The 22064-nt window shown below is 39.5% G+C and overlaps 1 protein-coding gene across 1 annotated transcript in view; it reads left to right on the top strand.

Annotated features, from left to right (window-relative positions):
* Fbn2 (fibrillin 2) overlaps positions 1-22064 on the top strand; it is a 211239-nt gene that overhangs the window by 65003 nt on the left and 124172 nt on the right. Inside the window, exon 7 of the mRNA XM_031365738.1 lies at positions 2187-2312. Within this exon, the coding sequence (XP_031221598.1) occupies positions 2187-2312 (126 nt within the window). The remainder of the gene's footprint in view (positions 1-2186; positions 2313-22064) is intronic.

Below are 22064 nucleotides of genomic sequence, written 5' to 3'. Positions count from 1 at the left end.
ACACACACACACACACACACACATACACACCTGTGAATCTGGGGATGGAGCCACAATCTTTTGCATGCAAAGCATTCTACCAACTAGAGCTGTGAATGCAATCTCTCCTTTGTATATGTAATTCCATGTAATAAGCCTTTCTCCATGACCTCACAGTGTGTAGTTCTCTAGAGTAGATGTTCTGTGTGCAGTTGAAAAGAAAGTCTCTTCAGCTGAAGTATGTGATGGGTACAGATAGATGAGGTGCTTGAAAGAAAAAAAAAAAAAACAAAGTCCTGTGTATCCTGTGGGATTTTCGGTCTATTCGTTTTATTAATTATGAAAAGACATGTGTGGAAGTTTCCATTCTAATTGTGGGTTTATTGCCTTCATTTCTAATTCTGTATGCTGAAGTTTTGTTTGCTCTGGGTGTTTAATGTCTCATAGGACACACATACAGTTAGCATTTTTGTTTCTTCTAAGTGAAGTGAATCATTAGAACTGGTCATTAGAAAATATCAGTTTTTAATCCTTGGTGGTTTTTCTCACAGCAAGCGCTTACATTTGCCACAGCAGACTTCCAGTGACCAAAAATTGTTTAAATTACTTTTGGCTTCTGCGTTTTTAAGTTGTCAAAGTGGCTTTCCTGTGGACAGCATAAAACTGGGACTTGGTGTCTCAAAATAAAATGTTACAATCTCAGCCTTTTGAATTTGATTGTTACACCCTTATTTCATGTAAATGTGAACATTATGCTGAAATCTACATTTCCCTATTTTCCATTTGTTTTGCTTACCTTTTCATACCTCCCTTTCCCTGCTTCTGCGGGATTGACGATGCTTGCATCGGCTTTTATTTCCAGGGATTGTCAGCTGTGCTTTTGATCATTTATAATTTAAAGTATTATTTACACATATTTAACTACCCACAGTGCATTTTCAAATATGAACAATCTATTTTTATAACGTGGTAACTTTATATCCCTATTGCTATTGTTTTATTCTTCTCTTCCAATTTATATTGTTCACTTATTATTTATTTTACCTTTTGTTTCTTTATGTATTACAACCTACAAAATACATTTTCCTTGCTTACTATTTTTGTTTGCAGTCAACAATTACCTTTTTATAGGATACATATTGGCATATTTTTAATTGTAGGTTTATAATTTTTCTTCCACTCAGTAGTGATCCACAGAAATGTCTTTCCAAGTGTACAGAAATAAGAGAAAGATATTTTATATTCTTTAACACATTTACTATTTCTAGTACCTTTTATTTTGAGTTAAGGTTTTAAGATCCATCTCACTTTTACCTGAAGAAATTCATTTGACATTTCTTAGAGACTCCCACATTTTATCTGTTTGATAACTTTTATTATTACTTCATTAATGACACTATGACAATATTAAGGGTTTAACATTGGTTCCTAAGTGGGTGAAATGAATGCACAGTATAAGAAAGAGGACGACCATGGCCATCTAAAGCTAAGGTTTTAAGTGAGAGGTCACTAACCCCAGTACAATAAGGGATATAAATCCATAACTTTCAAACAAGAAAATAAGGACTCTAATAAACTTAGTAACAAGTAATTGAAGTAGTGAAAGCTAAAGTACTATATTTTTACAATTGTTAGGCCAAGGAAAATTAAAATGTTAGATAGTAGTGAGCAGCAAAAAGTGGGAAAGTTGTAGCAAGAGAGAGGGAAGACAGAGTGTTTGTGAGTTGCGGGGGTGGGTGGGGACTGCTGAAGGCATTCTGAAGCACATAGAGGGCTCTTTATTCAGAGCAGGTGTATGTATGCCCAGTCACAGACTTCTGCCCTAGGTCAGTGGGAGAGAGATGAAGTGGCTTTGAGTCCTCCAGCTCCATAAGGAAATACGCTGGGGACATTCACTTTATGCTGACAAGATAAGGATGAGCTCAGTGCCAGAACGAGGAGAGCACACAGTAGGAGCACACAGTAAGAAGCGTTCTATAACCAAGCAAAGCGGCAGATTGCCCACAGCCCAGCACAGGTAGGTCTCCAGCAGGCATCTTTCTCCAGAGGAAGGCATCTCGGTAAAGCTGGTAACAAGCAGGTGGGGAGGGTCCACTTTCCTCTCCCTGTTGTGTTGAGAACAGCATTTTCCCTTGTACATAAACGAAACCAACGGATGTAGTCTGGAAATCGATTTTGATTATGTTTAAAATGTCTTCTCCTTGCAGATGTTGACGAATGCCAGGCGATTCCAGGATTGTGCCAGGGGGGAAACTGCATCAACACAGTGGGCTCTTTTGAGTGCAGATGCCCTGCTGGTCACAAGCAGAGTGAAACCACACAGAAATGTGAAGGTGAGAGTGTGTGGGGTGCAAGCCTAGCACCAGAGGGCAAGCCTGGCATGGGGGTGTAAGTCTGGTGCAGGGGGCATAAACCTGGTGTGGGGGCGTAAGCCTGGTATGGGTTGTGCAAGCCTGATGCTGACTGTGAATTTAAAAAAAAGATACATCTGGAATGTTTAAAACTAATGACCATAATCAAGATTCTTTATCTTAATATGAAAATGAAGGTGTAGCCCATAACATTTGGTGTTAGGACCATATGTTGTAGCCTTAAAGGATTTGACCCATGCAGAGGCGGGGTACATCTGATTGGTCTCAATAGCTACAAGCCAGGGAGAGTCATTTAACCTCTGATAATTTCTTTCATAAAGTAGGTTTTCGTGTCATCTGTGAACTTGTTTGAAGGAGAGTAAATTTATTATTCTAACTTATCCATGAACAATGTCTGTGCCATTATTATAAAACTTAAGAAATTTCTAAATGAATGTAGCTTCAAATGCTGTGTATATTTAGAATTCCATATATATATATATATATATATACATACATACATATATACATATATGTATATATATATGTATGTATGGTATGTGTGGGTAGGTTAGCGTCAGGTGTCTGCCCTCATCTGCCATCTTATTTGAGACAAGTCTCTTGGCACCTCCTATCTCTGCCTTCTATCTGCACGGGGTTACAGAAATCCTACCACATCAGCCTTTAGACAGACTCTGAAGTTCTGAACTTAGGCCCTCATGCTTGTACAGCAGGCCTGAGCCACTGAGCCACCATCTAGCCCAAAGGTCTAAAAATAGTACCATATAAATTATTCTAGTTGGTTGTGGAAGAGCATCCTCCTTTACTCTAGTTAAGATTTTTCCTGTTCTTTTTATAAAAGGCGGTATTTTGTTAATGTATGCTGATCAGTTATAAAGCAGCATGCCCATCTATGTAGACAAGACAATGCTGAAAAGTGAGAAATCTAGTATTTAACTGTACAAGGTCAATGGGAGTCTAAGCACTGTTAGGGAGTAGGAGATAGTGTGTGGGCATCGTGGCACACACTAGCAAGGCTTCACCACGAGCAACCACAACCCCACGCATTGTTGGGTCACACCAGCCTCTGTTTTCCATGTTCCTCTACTTATGTACAGTCAGTCTTAACTCACCTTTGCAGCCTGATGCATTGAATACCATCCCCAGATAATTTCGTGTTCCTCACAACAGGAAGGTGAGACAGACATAGTTGATTATCTTAAGGAACAAATAAGTTTTCTCTGGCACTCTTTTTTAATGATATCCAAGTGGCTTGTGCTACTTCAATACACAATCACCAGCTTGCTTACAATGAAAATGTTGAGAAAAATCCATGCACCATGAAGGAAACTGAATTCTGAACGAGCACAGAAAGTGAATCAAACATCGAATGGCCTGCAGAAACGGTGCTACTATTCCAAAATCCTCCTAGGCTTTTGGAAGAGTTTTTACTATTGCTTTTTTTTTTTCACTGCCCTCTACTTTTAACTTCTGGAATAAACTCCAAACTCTATCCAAGCATGAGGGAAGAAAAGCCAGCCTTTGACTGTAGGTGAGAAGGCACAGCCACCGACTGATTCTAGTGGTTGTGACATTTCCGTTACACATCAAACAATGAGTTTCTTCTTAGTCGAAAATGGAAGAAGTCTTTTCTCCATCACACTGCATCAAAAGAGCATGCAGAGCCAAGGCAGAGCTCGGGGGGGAAGACAGGGCCGCTCTTTATTCTTGTTCTCCTCCTTCTTTGGGAATGGGAGTTATTGATATAACATAGGCACCACCCAGAGCCCTGAATCCAGTCGTGTCTTGGCTTACTTCCTGCCTAGCCAGCCAACTCCATTTAAACATTGCCCAGAGAGAATTATATGATTTAGTATTTGTGATTTGTGGGAATGGAGGAATCGGAACAAGGGCTGATTAAGGCTCGAAATCTAAAGGCTCTGTGAAAGCTTTACTTGCTTATAAAGCATATTTATTTAGATGTCTTAAAAAGTAGCTATTACCAATTTTCTTTGGGTAATATTGTTCCTGTATACAAAAGAGCAAGCAGTACTTATATAAAATTATTTAATGTAATCGGTATCAAAGTGTACCTTGAAATACCAGAGCTGTGGCTATACCCATGTCAGGTTTTGAAGCATACTCAATATAGTTTAATAATTTGATGGATGTTCTAAGTAAGAATGAAACCACAGCAGTTACTCTCGTCTATCAAAACATAGGTATTTAAATTTCAGTGTTAAAAAATGTAAAGTGGAGTATTAGCTGATTTATTTTTCAGTCGTACCCTTCCTGTTTTTACTGTCTGAAGTTCTATGCTTTTGTTCATGGAAAAGAAACCTCTTACTTTTCAAGTTCCTCTCTCTGCTCAACACTAAGAGGACACGGCATCCTTGGGTTTGAGTCGCTGGGGACACAGTATTCTTACAAGGAAACCGCAACTCAAGGCTGGCGATTTTTGGTAACTGTGATGTCACTATTGTTTTCAAATGCTTCAATAAGATTCCTAAGGACAGAAATTCTTCCTTTCCACTACTGTGTTACAGATCTGAGACTTATTTCTAATATACTTGGCAGATTCCTTACCAATAAATGTTGATGAGCAGGGTCCAAAGTTTATAAAATGGTGGTCAATTTGACCTGAGTTCACATCCAAAACCTAGGCGAACTGTGAAACCAGGGTAAAGCTGTCTTTGGAGAGAGGAGATTCATCCAAGCAGATTATTTTTTTATTAGACCAGTTCTCATTTCCCTTACAAAGTGCATATTTGTTTGTTTGTTTGTTTGTTCGTTCAGAGACTAGATTTCGCCATATAGCACTGTCTGCCCTCTACTCACTATGTAGCCAAGGCTAGCCTTAAACTTGTATCATTCTTCCTGCCTCCTCTTTTAGGGTTTGGATTTACTAGACAGTACCACCATGTCTGCCTCCCTTTAAAAAAGAAAAATAATTTCGTTTGTGTTGTATGTGCCACTTTAAGTCCAAGAAGGACATTAAAGGTAGTGTGTTGGGGCTGGAGAGATGGCTCAGTGGTTAAGACCACTGACTGCTCTCCCAGAGGTCCTGAGTTCAAATCCCAGCAACCACACGGTGGCTCGCAACCATCTGTAATGAGATTGGATGCCCTCTTCTGATGTGTCTGAAGAAAGCTGCAGAGTACTTACATATAATAAATAAGTAAATCCTTAGATGTATGTTACTTTTCTCTCCTGTGTCATTGTCCCTTTATGTTGACCTATTGTTCTGAGGTTAGGGAACCTTTCCTTTCTTTCAAGTAGAAAGATGTCTGTTCATTTAACCAGAACATCATCCTTCAGCATTATAAAAGGCTTGATCTGCCAAGTTATATGCGCTTGCGCATGAATAGCTTATGTTGTAACTCGAGGAGAGGACAGAGCCCATCTCTTTAATGTTTGAAACCTGGGCCTTGGTGCCTTCATGGAGGCTGTTGTGTGTTCTGTAGCTGGTCTGGTATGTTCTGCTGAATGGTACACTTCCCCTCTCGTGCTCAATAGAGGCTGCTGCTCACGCCCTAAAGCTCAACCCAAACCTGGAAGTAGTGTGCATCCATATTTGTTCACATGTATGTAAAGAAGATCATCTCTCCAGCTTCTCTTTCGTTAGGGGCCCAGTTTCATAAAATTCCTCATGATGGCAATTGCAACCATGTCTTATTTCTCTTGAGCTAGCTTGCTTCTAAAATCTAATGTCCTAGGTCTTTTTTTGGACAGCAGGCAAAGGGTTCTTCAGTGGAGGAAACCATTTTTTTTTTTCACAACCAAAGAGGAGGTTGGTTCAGCCACTTATCCCACTCAGACATTCATTGATATAAATATCCGTGTAGCTTAAATGAAGACGAGGCACTGCGGACTAAGCATCTCTGTGCAACCATTGGGCTGCCCAGCTTCCTTCTTGCCGCAAACACGTTATCTCGTTATGTTGGTTTGCCTTGCTCGGCACATAAATAGAGACAAGTGGGTACCAGATGATCTTGCTTGCCCCCTCTTCCCCTCTGTACCTTCTCTAACATTCCTGAGCCATTTATTCTGTCTTGGTTGTTGTGCAGGCAGGAAAGCTGCATCGAAGTTTTTCCTTCTAGTGACTTTACGTGTCAGATGCTTATTTTAAACTATTCAGAAGAGTCTTTGGCCCCAGTCTATTTATACAGCATTTTGTCATTTGGGGTCTGAAGATAACAAATGTATTTATTTATGCTTGTGAAACCCCCAATATATGTTGGCATAGTGTCTTTGCTGCTATTACAACTCTGCTTTAATAAACCTGGGAAGATAAATTCTTCATACTAGGATGAAAAGTATTTGTTTTTACTCAGATTTCCAAAAGTAAATTAACTTTAAAATAAATAATATATCCCCTGCCTATTTCTCATAGGGAAACCCATATGTGAAGTGTTTACTGAGGGAAGATGGTTGTTAGCAATGGCGGACAATGAAAACTTAGAGGTCAGCAATGCAAAAATAATGAAAAGCAACATCTTTTAAATCCTTCAGAAAGCTTAGAACTTTGAGGTTGAAATGGATATATTCCTCCCAATGTTGAAGAAGGAAGTTGGCACTGCCATGTCCAAACCTATTTCTCGATCCCACAATAAATAATCCTTAATCCCTCTGTCACCTATTTCATTGCGTTTTTGAGTGCCTTTGTCATTTTTTTCATGCCTGAGTCTGCCAGCAGACTATACCTACCAATAATAATGTCTGGTGCTCACCATGAACTTACTACGACCTTTGGAGATACTGAGAAAATAAGATAACCCAGTTTACAGAGGTTGTTGTAATGAATTAGCACAACGGAGCAAGAAAGTGGCTGACTAACACTAATCTACTTCACAGCTGAAAACACCTCTATAGGAAGGGCTAGGGACTCTCTCCAGGTAACATGAGTAAACAGGGGCATTACTGAGATCCAGCTGGTTCTTGGTCAGGGTTGTCAACCAGACAGCTGGGTGCCAGGGAGGCACAGCCCAGCAGAGGACTACTGAGCCAACCACTTCGGCCCTCTCTCAGATTGTGTATTGTAGCAGGACTCTGGAATATCTAGGGGTCAGAATGGATGTAGTTTCATAGTCTAGTCACCAGATATGGAACTTAATAAATGAAAAGGGCACCATCTCTCGGCCCTGATGTGACAAAGACAGAAAACATGAAACTTGACTCTTCATTCTTCACTTGGGCCTCATGCTCACAAGAAGCTTCCCCGTGTCATCTATGATGGTAGATGTTTGCAATCTGGTGCCCTCTGGCTCCAGGTGAGTCTCCATCCCAGCTCTTTACTCAGACTGGGCACCTGAAGTATGTCACACAGCCAGTATCCATGTGCTTTTGAGGAAACTGGCTCACAAGACCTACTTCTTTAGGATGTTTGCTTCCCTCTGAAATGTGTTCTGCCACCTCCCTGAATGACCCATTTGGATACTCAGCTAGTGGGTTTTCTGTCACATTCTAGATTCATTAAACTGTGATTTATTCTGTGCCACTGCACCAAACTAATCCAATGACCAAGACTGTAGACTTTAGTAGATCTAGGAAAGCAAGAATCCAGGGTAAGGGGAGTAGACTGAAATAATTCCCTTGTTCATAGAAGAATCCAATAGTAGTGCTCTAGAGAGGTAGTTCTAAAGTAGGTACATGCTCAACAGATAGTCCTAAAGTAGGTGTGTGCTCAACTGTTCCTATGGAAGAATAAGGTGAAAACTTAAAAGTAGAGAATTAATGGATGTGGTGACAATGGCTTCCATCCCAACACTAGGAGGCAGAGAGAAGCTCACCCTTCTGAACATGAAAGCATGACAAACATCTAAAATATTTCCTACAGCATTTGTGTTATCAGCTTTCTGGTCTAAGAAACAGAACCCAAGGGTTTTTTTTTTCCTTTTTAATCAGAAAGTGTTTCTGAAAGATTCTCCCTAAAGGCAGAGAACCCCTCAAGCACTCCAAGGCAGTTGTTTATGTTTTGTTGTTTTTATACATCTTTGACTTCTTTGTCACCATATAAGGTGACATATTTTCTGATGAGATGTAAGGAGTGAGTAGGAGAGGGAGGAAGGAAATGGGGTACAGGAGAGATCTGGTGGGGTCACACATCACTCAGGCACACTGAACAATGGGTGACTGCCTCGTGTTTTTTTTTTTTCTTCTTGATTGTCAGGGGCCTAGCATGCAAATAGCCTGGCCCAAAGACATTCAACAGAAAGTCCAGGAAAACAAAACATATATAATAAGGAAGGTGATTGAGTACACAGTGAATGGTGTGGAGAAAACTGCATATCAAGTTTGGAAAAGATTAGATGAGAATGTCACACCTTTTACAAGTGGTTCTCAGCCTTCCTAATGCTGTGACCTTTTAATAAAGCTCCTCATGTTGTTGTGACTCCTGACCATTAAATTATTTTCACTGCTACTTCATAACTGTAATTTTGCTACCACTATGAATTATAATGTTAATATCTGTGTTTACTGTTGGTCTTAGGCAACCCCTGTGAAAGGGTCTTTGAGCCCCCGCAAAGGGGTCACACCCATAAGTTGAGAACCACTGCCTTACACCAAGATAGGCCTTTAATATTAGTATCAATGAAGACACATGATATTGAAAGTCATCATGAAAGTTGTTTGTGTACTTCTCAGCCAAAGAAGACATACTCCAGTGTTTTGTCAATCTTGAATCTATAGAGGAATAGACTGGTAAATTCAACTCTATAAAAAAATAAATTCCGTGCTAATAAAAGAGGGAAAAAGCACAACATGAAACAAAGAAAAATACACAGATGAAGACAAATTTTTCAAAATATGTAAAGAAATTCTATGAAACAATAAAAACATTTCTAATAAAAAATCAAATATCAAAATCTGTAAAGAAATTCTATAAACCAATATCTAATAAAAAAGATCAAACATTTGACTATTGACAAAGGCAATTGTTATTTGACTACTATATTTAAACATGCTTTTCCTTACGTAGAACAAAATATGTAAACCAATATTGAGCTAACTTTTTTAGCTATAATTTATGATAAAATAAAATTCTAACAAAAACTATACTACTAAAGGTGTTAGAGCATAGACATGACCACAAATTCCTTAGAAACCGATCAGGAATATTTTTTACTATCAAAACACAAACATCCATGCCATTTAATCTATTGATTTTAATCACAAAATGTTATCCTATCTATATTCATCATTAAGATTGATGGACATAAGATTTGTTATTCTCTTCTGTAAAGTTAAAATACTGTAAACAATATAGAGAGCAGTAGACTGATTGATGTAAAGCACAAAATAGGAAATGATAACCTTTTAAAAATGTGGATGCCTTAGGTTTATGTAAATGTATTGGAGATATTATTTTCCCATGACAAAACCAAGTTGTGAAACATATATAAAATATAAAATGCTTTGTTTATGTTGAGGGCTAGACCAAACCAGGCTTTCCCTGAGACCCTGATGTATAGAGAGGGAACAAATTCCTTCTCTAAAACCAGGAATATGTTTGGCAGAGCCATTACTGAGGCCAGGGCTGAGGCCAGGGTCTTGGGGAAGCTACGGCTTGAGATCCTGAGAAGCCTACTCTTCTGGCTGTGTAGACTTGTGATTATCAATCCCAAGGTCGCTGTGTGCTTGGTCTCTGATGCCCTTTATGTGTCCTGTGTTCTCTGTGTGTAATATTGTTTGATTAACTTCCCATTGAGCTGACTTCATCCCATGTATGGTGGCTTTTTGCTGACTCTGTACAATTTTTCTTCCACAAAATAGTATATAAAATTTTGTTCTTAATAAACTGGCTTGGCATAAGACATAGGTTGTACAAGGCATCCCGCCCCTAGCTTTTTCTGTCTTCTTTGTTGTCTCATCTTCTAGCTACCCCCTGAAGAAAGAACTGCTGGTCCAAGTCAGTTTTCTGGTTCTGCATACAATATCAGAGGAAGGACAGAGGAAAATCTCATTCAGTTTCCTAAAACATGGACATTGGATGGCTTGAAAATGGGATGGGAGGCTATCTTCTCATTAAGTGCCCCAGCCTAAGGTGTTTTTTAACCTACTTTGAGCCATATATTAATAATCTATTTAAAAGTAGGAGTAATTATTTGTACTCAAATTGATAGTAAAACTTCTATGGCCTAAAAACTTTGCTTTTATGACGCACTGAAGTTTAGAGGGAATTCATTTGGAAGATGGTGAATTAAATCAAAGCTGGCAAGTGAGAGCCCCTGTATACCCATAAGCCATCTAGGAATGTAAACCCAGCAGTTGGGTTATCGGGATGACTTTTAGATGCCCCCTATCTCATGAACAGAAATACCACATCCAAGAAAGAGAGACCAGTGGGGTTGAGGAGTGATAGGGAATCCAGAGGAAGAGTGGAGCAGCTGCCCTGAGCTCACCAGGCTCAGCAGGAGACCAGGTCACTGCTCAGCATGCTGACCTGAAGTCCAATTATAGACTTCCCAATTTCTTCCTAAAAATGACCTCCATGTGTGTCTAGTAGCTTTGTTGTCACCCTGACAGTGAAGTTGTCAATCAGCCACCTTTTAGTGAGCCAACATCATGACTGTGGGGCACTGCTAGAGCACATCTCTTTGTAAATTTCAAACTAGACAAGATGGTTCATGGAACAAAGCCAATAAATAATTTTCATAGACAATGTTAAAGAGACGTTCTTTAACTTTTATTTTACTATGTTTGTATATTTACTTTATCTAGTGTGTGTATACCATGGCACACACGGGGGAGTAGGACAGCTAGCAGATATTTGTTGGCTCCTTTCACAGTGTGAGACTTCAAGTTTCTTTGCCCACTGAGTCATTTCAAAGGCACCAGCGAGTTCTTTATTTGTAGCATCATTGTCATGAACATAAGTTTACTGAAGTGAGTATACATCCAAAAATAAAACTGTTCAAAAACAAAAGTTAACCTGTTGGGTATAAGAACTGGCTTAGCTACGGACTGTAAATCAAAAGCTAGATCTGGGCTGGTGAGAAGACTCAGTAGGTAAAATATTCAAGTTCAGATTCCTAGCACCCCACCCAAATAAGACACTTCAGGTTGGCACACTAAAACTGGGGGTTAGAGACCAGAGGGTCACTGGAGCATTTAGCCAGTCACTCCAGTCAATTCAGTCAAAACTGCTGTGTCAGAAGGGGGAGGAGGAGCCAGAGGAAGAGGATGACAACGACGATGATGATGACAATGACTAGGATGGAGAATAGAGGAAAATATTGGACATTGACCTCTGACCTCCACATGCATACACACCTGCACACAGGCTTCTGCACCTGCATACCATGCATACATGTACACACCATGCATACATGCCCATACACACACACACACAAGCGGGTCATACTTTTAACTTCTGTCATAATTTTATTTTAACAGTTTTATAACCAAGGGAGAGGAAACATAGGGAGAAAAATGATGAATTAGGCAGGAAGTGTTATTCAGAATGTCCAGGGGGAGGTAGGATAACAGAGTACCTGAAGCACATAGTGCCCATTCATCAGGATGGTAGGTGCTGTGTCGGCACCAGCACATTAATGTCTCAGCCTTGGTGTAGTCCTGCCTGACTTTTTGGCTATGATTTTCATGTACATCATAAAATACAGTATTTTTGTGGCACAATTTATTGAGATTTTTGATGTGTCATTTTAGTGGGAGTGGACATTCAGTACAGCATCCAATAACTAAGCTAACAAAAATTCTCAAAAATATAATTGGCAAACTGGAGCCTATAATTTATTTTAGCATAGTCGGATAAAGCTGATGAAGACAATGACGTGGTGGTTACTTCTGACTTAGTCTCACCCTGGTTCTGCTCCCCATGCCACGGTTAGTTTCATAAAATTCACAGCGATGAACCTTAGAGTCTCGGATAACTAAGTTTATTTAGCATAAGACAGTGATTAGGAAATTACTCGTTGCTCAATCCAGGAATATTTTCTCAAATGTTAGGAACCAGTGCTATTCATCAGGGCTAGTGTCTTCAAATCCTTTCATGCAGTATTGAAAACTGGTAAAGTAAGCACATGGTTCTTGTAGCTGAATGTCTGTTGAAGATCACTGGGCAAAACAAGAGCCTCCGAAGCACCTTTTTCATAGATGTATGGTACTGTCAGAAGACTCAGTCCTCCATGGAGTGAAAGGACCAGAGGGGTGCTTCGAACCTGGGCTTTGATGCTCAAAAATTCTAAAGTAAATTCTGAACTATATCTCAATGACATTTACCAAACTGGCGGGGTGGCAGATGCCACAGGCATGGTGCCCTCACTTTCCCCTTAAATAATCACAATGGACAGTTAGGAGAGGTTCTCCTGGCATTGTTGGTGAGAAGATAGAGACCTCAATTTTGAGTTTCCTCAAAGTAGAAGGTACAGTAAGCTTTATGCCCTCCACCAAAAGGACCGCTTTTGCCAGTCATTAATTCAGAAGTCTAAGTTTTCAGTTGCTGCTTTTCCTAGCATGAGCATAGAAACTGAAACCAGACACCCAAACCCTTGCTCACGTGGAGACTGTATTAAAGACAATGAAGAGATGAGAAGCTTGTAAACCTGTGTAGCTAAACACAATCAAATCAACAGGAAAAAAATGGCAGAGTTTATAAAATTCTGTCATGAAATTTTATTAGTAAGTAGAAAGTCACTAAGATGCTGCTGTTTGAGCAAAGATCTGAGGGTGTGGAGGAATCAAGCATGTATGACTGGAAAGGAAAATTCTTGTTATGTGCCATCCTTGGTAGTGGCCATTGTCAAACAGAGGCCAAGGCACACCAGAAGTTTGAAGGAGACATTAGGAGATCTGTGTGGGTGGGGAAGCGAGCAAAAGAAGGAACATGGAGCCTTCATCACGAAGGTAATTCAGTCTCAATGAAGCCTCTGAAGTATTTAAGTTTCTATGAAAACCATCCAGATACATTCCTCATGTGTTAGCAGCAGAGAATTGTCTCCTACAGCATCAGTTGGTGGCATAGAATGGCTGTGTCTACATCAGCCTATTAGAGGGATTGTCTGATGAGGTTCATCTGTGAAATTAGTAGGCTATAGTGTCGGCCATCTTGATTTTGTCATTTTCCACAGAAAATACTAAAAAATAACTCTGTTATAATTTGCAATTCCAGCATTTCCTTGTGAAAATCCAAGAATGCACTTTAGAGGCTGAGCCTGAAGAGTGATCCTTCCAGACTAGTATATCCGGTTACACGACCCACTTTTATATGTACACAAATAGTGTTTATATCATACAGTAAATATACAGCTGCTTTTTGAAGTGCTGGAGATTGAAAACAGGGCCTTGCTCATTCTGAGCATGTGTTCTGATTCGCATGTGTATCCCCCCCAGCTGTGTACCCTACTTTAAAAATTAAAGAACATGACATATTACGAGAATTTTTAAAATAAAACACAAGTAAAAAAATACAATTAAGAAACGTTCTTTATTAGAACTGTACATAGTATGTATGATAGTGAATGAGTGTAGAGATTCCATTAAATCCCTTTTCTTTCTAGAAAGTAAGAAAAACACAGAGGTAGATTACCACTCCTGACATCATACTGCTGCAGAGGAATGTAGAACTAAATTCATTTTCACTTGAGACCATTTACATAGAAGATAAAAATAAATTACTCTTAGATGTATCATTAGAACACAGAGGACAACTTCCTTAGGTTTCTCACAGTGTTTTGCCAAAATGCTCTTTGAAATATCAAAGTTTTACGTCCCACATACTAATGAGAACAGGAGTGCACAGTGCTGAATTCCTGAAACGTTGCCAAGTCCAAATGGCTATAGAACATTTAACTTTGGAATTTCCTGACTTTCATGTTGGTGAATTTTTTTTCTTTTTTTTCGAGACAGGGTTTCTCTGTGTAGCCATGGTTGTCCTGGAACTCACTCTGTAGACCAGGCTGGCCTCAAACTCAGAAATCCACCTGTCTCTGCCTCCCAAGTGCTGGGATTAAAGATGTGTGCCACCACTGCCCGGCGAAATTTAAGTTTTTATCCAACCTTAAAGAGGGATTTTCCATTCATCTTCTCTGCCTTGGGATTTTCAGGAACTTGTGAAAAATGGGAGAATTCGAACAACAACAAAAAAAAAAAAAAAAAAAAAAAAAAAAAAAGACCAACGGACTGCTAGAATGTGGTTCTGGGGTTGAGTGCTTGCTAAGCTTGAGTTTGATCCCCAGAGCTGGGAGTAGGAATAAAAACCGAGAAAGATGTCCGCAGACAATTCAATAGGGTGCTCTCCCTGTTAGAGGCACTGTCTTACAGATGAGTAGCTTTCACCCTGTTGAATCTTCAGCATTTTAAAGTAATAAATAGTAATTGGTTCAATTTATCCTGAAGTCCATGTTCTAAATGTAATATTGTCTCCCATGTGTGTTATGTTTGGATTAACAAAGGGTAACAAAATATTTTCACTCCAAATAAAATGATTGTGCAGTCAACCACTGTTGGTAAATGGCTGTGTTCTCCAAGAAAACCATTTTGGAACGTAGATCAAAAACTAAACCTCATGTTGTTTGACTGTGGCCTTTATGTATCTTGAAGTGGAAATAGTTTCCAGAGTGTTTTCACAATGCTACAATGCATCATGGTGGCATTGTCCCTTGCTGCCAATACTTCATGCCTGGGTTACTCCAAACTAGTGTCTAGGAAGACCCAGCAATGACTTCAAGCCAGTGGGGAACCATTTATGATATTGTTCAATAGTAGCCTTTAAAAAAAAAAAAACTATTGTGAACATAAAATTGTGAAAAATTCCACTAGCATTCATTTAAGCTAATGTACAAAGAATATTTCAAATGTACTTTCCTAGACTGACAGCAATAGAAAAAGGGGGATCGAGAAATTAGATAGATAGATAGATAGATAGATAGATAGATAGATAGATAGATAGATAGATAGATAGATGATAGATAGATAGGGATTCTTTGCTGATACACAGATTTATAGAGACTGGTTAATCTATTAATAAGTAGATAGATGATAGAGATACAGACATATAGATCTATAAATAGATAGTGATAGGTGGATGATGATAGTTGATAGATGAGTAGATAGATAGTAGGTTGATAGATGATAGATTAATAAACAGATGGATGATGGATTGATAGGTAGATAGAATAGGATAGAAAGGTGATATACAGATAGACAGATAGACAGACGGATAGACAGATAGACGGATGGACGGATGGATGGGTGGACGGGTGGACGGGTGGGCGGGTGGGTGGGTGGACAGACAGACAGACAGACAGACAGACACTGTAGCCTAGCTGAAGGGACATAGAACACTGATGTGAAGCTACAGACTACAGGCCCTTCCACACAGCCCCTGGTGTTCACCACCATCCTGGAACAATGTCCTCCCCTTCTATCTTTTCCGTGACTGCTATCACTCTCCAACTTTTCACATAAAATTTTGGAATTGTTGGTAGTCATTCTCTAGTTTCTCCCTTCTCTGCTTGCCCTCCAGGCTCCTTTGTTCCCTCACATATTCATGTTAAACACAGGTACACAATTCCCTAGGTAAATCACTCTTGCCGAGTCTCGTGTATGTGCTTTCCCTACACCTCAGTTACTGTTGGCCTGCTTATCTTTGCGCTCCCCTCTCAGGGTCCCCTGGAGATCTCTATAGGGTCCATTCTCTCTGAGTTCTCCTTCTGCCAGGCACTATTCAAGTCGTCATACTGTCACACCATCTTGTCCTCAGGTCTATTACTATTCTTTGGGTCACCACTGCTAGCTTCCAGAGTCCTTGGTTTTGGATCAGTTCATCACTTTGATATGTTATTTCTGGTCAAGGAAAATGTTTATCTTGTATTCTGAAATAGATAGATAGATAGATGATAGATAGATAGATAGATAGATAGATAGATAGATAGATAGATAGATAATAGATAGATAGATGATAGATAGATACATAGATACATAGATAGATGATAGATAGATAGATGATAGATAGATGATAGATAGATGATTGATAGATAGATAGATAGATAGATAGATAGATAGATATAGATAGATAGATAGATAGATAGATAGATAGATAGATAGATAGATAGATAGATGATAGATAGGGATTCTTTGCTGATACACAGATTTCTTTCTCTCATCATCAAATATTTTTTCTGTTAGTGTTGTGTGCTTGGAATTAAGGCAAGGAAGCATAGCGCTTACTAGACCTGCATGGAAATCAAGGTCTGCATGTGTAACTGTTGGTGCAGGTGACTTCTGAGCACACTGGAGCTTTCTGACATCTGTCCTCTGTGTCCTTTTATCAAGAAAATGGGAAGTATCTGGCGTGAACTTTTTAAAACCTCAGGTTTTCACCACATCCTCATTTTCTGTTTTCTCATCCCTTGTGTTTGGTGAAATGTCTTCCAAAGTAAGTTATCCTCACTCCTCACGTAACCCCATTCTCTGTGGATGCAGCTTTGAACTCCTGCCTCCACTAACCATGAATTCAAGCTGCTGATATCACACAATGAAAGCCATCCTAAAGGCCACAATAGTCTCCTGACTGTCTCTCAGTCACCTTTCACCACACCGTGTCCTGTAGACTTCCTTCTGTAGATAGATTGTCCTCAAATCCGGTGTGAGCAGCTACCCCAAGCAGCTCCCTGCCTATGGTTGTCTTTCCTTCTGTAACATCGTGCTTGTTCTCGCCAGTGCCTGGTAGCATTCTCCTTAGTGCGTGTGACTCAAAGTCGTAGGAGCTGAACATTCAAGAGTCATCAGAAGTCAAGTCGTCAAAGATGCTATCTCGTGCTCAAACTCTTGTCTCCTGTCAGTAATAGTTAAAAACACAGGCTCTGGCAGAAGCAAAGCAAAAGCTGCAATTTTTAAATTAAGGAGGCTGGAAAGATGAAGAAGGTTCCTGTAGCAGCAGGGGACTTGAAAAGCGTGCGGCTGAGCTGTTGAGCAGCTGAGCTGTTGAGCTCTCTTTACAGCCTTTGGTGTAGGGCTTGGGCAGAACCTCTTTTTCTTCTTGCTTCTATTGTGACCTCTCCTCTCTCTATGTTATAACTTCCATCCCACTGATTTTATCTATCCTGATGGCCTCATCCTTTCCTAGATTCTTGACTGACTTCCCAAAGTTTAACTGTTTCACTGTAACTCAGAGTTAATGAAGAGACCATGGGTTTCCCCTCAAAGCCATTCTGCCTTGCTTTACCGGTTTACTAATTCTAGCTCACTAATGAAACTTGCTGTGTCTTCCTCTTACCCTTCCTTCTCACGTTCATGGTATTCTTGACATGAACAATTCCTTTTCTCCCTGAGTCTTGACCTCATCACCTGAAGCTTGATGACTTCTCCCACCCCTGTCTGCACCATTAACTCTGCCCTGCCTTATTTTCTAGCACCTGCAGGTCTTCTTCAGCAGCACTGAACCTTTCGTCAGCCTCCACCTCACTTTCCAAGACCCAGTTGCCCCATATTTGCTCTGAAAAGAGGACAGCAAAGTATTCTAGGTCTTTCTCTTTGCCTTTTCATTTCATCTTCTAAATAAATGACCTCAACTCATGGGACTGCTCATTCCTCACTCCGCAGGTTCCCTTCATAGTTTGGATCTCACTATTTCTTACCTGGAAAACACTTCACTTCTTCCTCCTCTATAGGTGAAGGTTTTGTCATAGTCTTTAAGGTCCTTTATCAGGTACAGTAACTTCGAAGTATTCTCTCTGAGTGTCAAAACTGAATTGAGGTAGAACTCTTCTATAACATGGTGTTGCATTTCTGGGCAATCAGGAATCTTGTGCTTCATTTTATATCCATCTTCTTAGCAGATTGCAAATTCCTGGTAGTTACAGACCATGCATAATTAGTTCTTGGTATGTGACAAATCAAAGGCTTTTAATCAGCAGTAACTTCTTGAATTTGTAAATGAACAGCATGCATCTAATTGATACTTCATTGTTTAAAGAATTAGAAGGATTTTTTAAGTATTATTTTAATTATTATTTTTCCAATCAAATTGCTTGAAATATTTTGCCTTTTAAGGAAAATCAGCATCAAAAAGCTAAAGAGCCTATATTTGTTTAAACCCCCACCTCATTCAACCTTTTCTACAAAATATAGATGATGTATTGATAACTGAAATTAATATCAATGAATTAGCATTAAAGGTTCAACAATGATCATTTAGAAATGATGCACCTGCTTTTCCTGACTTTCTGTATGTTTTTACAATATGGGGGAAAACTCACAAGATTCTAGAGATTGTATTTTTTAAATGTCTCATAAATACATTCTATATAAGAGAAAATAATTTTATACTAGCCTGCTGTCTGATCTTGAGAAATTCACGTGGTCATTTTTTATTGTTATAGTAACAATGTCATGAGTAACATTTCATCCTAAGTAGATAAATTTAGAAAGCTTAATTTTTTTATAGAATGGCATGGAAAAAAATGTCAAAGACTTCATAAAGATCAAGTAAGAATCTTGGTAGAATTTCTCTTAGCAAGGCAGGAATTTCATTGGCAAAAACATTTGGGGAAAATCTCATTTGTGTAAAATCTGGAAATAAGAAAATGAGATCCTGTGTAAAAATGACTATGCTTCATTGTCGGTAGCAGATCAGTGTGTGTGTGTGTGTGTGTGTGTGTGTGTGTGTGTGTCTGTGTGTCTAGTGTTTTTATATTGGATACAAAATGGATAAAGGGATAAAAAGGCTACAGAAGGGTTTTCAGAGGTTTCAGAAGTAGGTTGATAAAAATGCAAACATCTATAATGCATGTATATATCGAGATGATAACAAGCCCAAACCAGATACAGGTAAATAGGCAGGCGTGGTCACTAGCCAGAGTGGACAGACGTATGAACAACAGGTCCAAAGGAGCATACAGGAGGATGAGCAGAAGGCAATTGAGTAGGTTGCATCAACAATGGGCATTAGCTGAGGGACAGTAGGGAGTTCTCTGCCTGTTGACCCTTGATGCACATGCAGGATGACAGGTCACTGGTTGAAGGAGTCATTGACATCACCATTTTAATGGTGGGTTTCTACTTCTTCATGGGGTCCACGCAAGAGAGCTTAATGACTCCCTCTCATGAGTCTACTATACCAGATAAATTCTTGACCCTGGTCTCCCTGATACGGTTTCAGTATACTCCTGTGCCCCTGAAGTCTCCATGTATCATGGTATGTTAATAAAGTGGCAGGAATAGGTTGTATTATCACTCTGTGCTGTGTGGGTGAGGCTTGATAGGTGGTGGTGTGTGTGAAAGTATACAGGCTCACAGTGATTTCCCATCCTTAGAATGTAGTCAGAAGCTCCTTGTGAGATAGAGTGCTTTAGGATGATGCACAAACTGAAATCCACTGTTTACACCATGAATAGTTTAGAGCAGGACACAGCCTGGCCTCCACAAGGTGAATAGTGTGTTTGTATTATGGATGATGTGCTGAGCAGCTAAGATACCACCCAAACACAGTGAGGTATCCCCTAAAGAGTCTGCAGTATACTCTAAAAAGATATTAGAGCTGGTAAACTGGTTTATCATTGCTGAAGCTTGGGATCGATAGACAAAACAAATTTTGTAGGCATTGACAATGAGCATTCTGAAATTGAAATTAAGAGAATCCCATTAAGAATAAGATCAAAAGGAATGAAATGCTTTGAAATAAATTTAAAAGGAATCAATAGCATACTGAAAACTATAAATATTGTTGAGGTAAATTAAAGTCTAAATAAATAGAAATACATGCTACTTTTGTAAACCGGAAGTCTTAATATTGCCAAAGTGTAAGGAGAAGGCAAAGAGCACACTTGGCATGAAACTACAAAGCCCATCCCAGTGACGCACATCCACCAAGAAGACCACACCTCCTAATCCTTCCCAAGCAGTTTCACTAACTAGATACTAAGTATTCAAACATATGAGACTATAGAGGCTATTCTCATTTATAACACCACAAAACTCAATAATGTCAGTTTTTAAAAAAATAGGCAAGGGAATTAAATACATTTTCTTTAAAGAAGATTCACAAAAGGCCTAGAAACACAAAATGAAAATATCAACAGGATATCATTAGGGAAATCCATACCCAATGTAGTTTGAAAGCACTCCACCCCTATTTTAAAAATAACTCCCCCCAAAATACCTGCAACAAACAAACAAGAGAGAATAACCAATGTAGCCAAAGCTGTGATAAGCTGGGATGCTCATGCGCTGTTAAGTATCGCTGGAGTGTAAAGTATCGCTGGAGTGTAAAGTATCGCTGCCACTTTGAAGACAGTTGGTCTTCACGACTCTTCAGATCTCATGTGGATGGCAGGTTTGTGTCCACTGGCACCCAACTGTAAACCACCCAGATATCCACAATGGATGATGAGCTGCGTAGTGTCTTCAGCGACCCCACGCAACAAAACACACCACAGCCTGGAGCAGCGTTGTAAATGTCAAGCTGCGTGGAAGCATCCTGTCACAAGAGGCCACATACTTTATGATCTCATTTGCATGGACTGCGCAGAGTAGCCCATGGCGCAGCGACGGAGTCTAGATTAATGGTTTCCTGAGGCTTACAGGAGGCTGTGGAGAATGATTAATAGTGGAGTGGAATTAGTTGGGGGGCAGTGAAGCTGTCATAAAATTAGGTTGTAGTGATGTTTGTGCAGTCCTGCATTATATTAGGGAAAAAAAAACACAGTAGAATTTAGTGAGCTGAGTGTATGAACTGTTCAGTACAGGAGTCGCCTCTTAGCTAAGCTGCCCATACACAACACAAGTCAGTGCAGCTCATCTGTGTTATGCTCTCAAAACCTAAGTAGGAGAAAGCATGCATGAGTTTTCCATTGGCAGTTCATTTTATCACACCAACATTGCCCTAGTCTGACTTAAAAAAAAAAAAACTACATCAATCTATTGTGTGTCACATCCCAGCTCACAGATTTAGCTACTATCCACTAACATACATTAAAAAATAGAAAATTAATATATGACAAAACCAATTATGTATCAAAAAAAAAGTTTTGCAGATTGTGCCTAATATATGCAGGCCTTTGGCACCAGTGGGAAGGAAGTATTCTAGCAGTATTTTATAAACAAAATCACTTATTTTATTTGCACTAAGTTTTCTGGAGCACGTGCTGATGGGGGTGGGGATCTTTTGAAGATGCTGTATCCCTGTTACAGCAGAGCATCACCAGGGCAGGCAGCATTCTTAGGAGTCCGTAGCTGAGATCACTCCACTCACTAAAGTAGCACCATACCCTGCTAGGAGTAAGACCCATGAGAACATGAGGTTCTGTGGCTTGTCGATCAGAAAGCTATCAGATGGTTCTCTTTAGACTGTTTTCTTTTCTGAAAGTCCCATGGTCAGATTCATCAACTCTCTGTACACTTTGAAGTTCCTCTAACTCCCCCTCCCCTCTTTCCTGGGCTCTTCCTCAGTCTCTGTCCTCTTACATCTTGGTCTCTTCTTCTTAGACATCCATCTCCTCTCTTCATGAATTTTCCTTTAGGTATGGATGTTTTGCACAGCTGCTTCGTTAAATTCATCTCTATCTGTTTCTCCTTCTTTAACTCCCATCCACTGATACACCTAATATGAACTGTATACTTTATAAACTATATAAGTATGCATTCAGAACTTAGCCCTCAGCTAAATTCCATATCCAGAATTTGAGTTATGTAGCTCATTAGTCTATTAGTCTACTTCCCTCACACCAGACTCCTTCGGTTTCCCACTTCCCTGTATCTTATTCTCTCTCTCTC

Source organism: Mastomys coucha, unplaced genomic scaffold (genome assembly GCF_008632895.1).
Source record: "Mastomys coucha isolate ucsf_1 unplaced genomic scaffold, UCSF_Mcou_1 pScaffold13, whole genome shotgun sequence".
NCBI classification, from domain to species: Eukaryota; Metazoa; Chordata; class Mammalia; order Rodentia; family Muridae; genus Mastomys; species Mastomys coucha.
The sequence above is the reverse complement of the archived record's forward strand: the minus strand, read 5'-3'. Positions and strand labels throughout refer to the sequence as shown.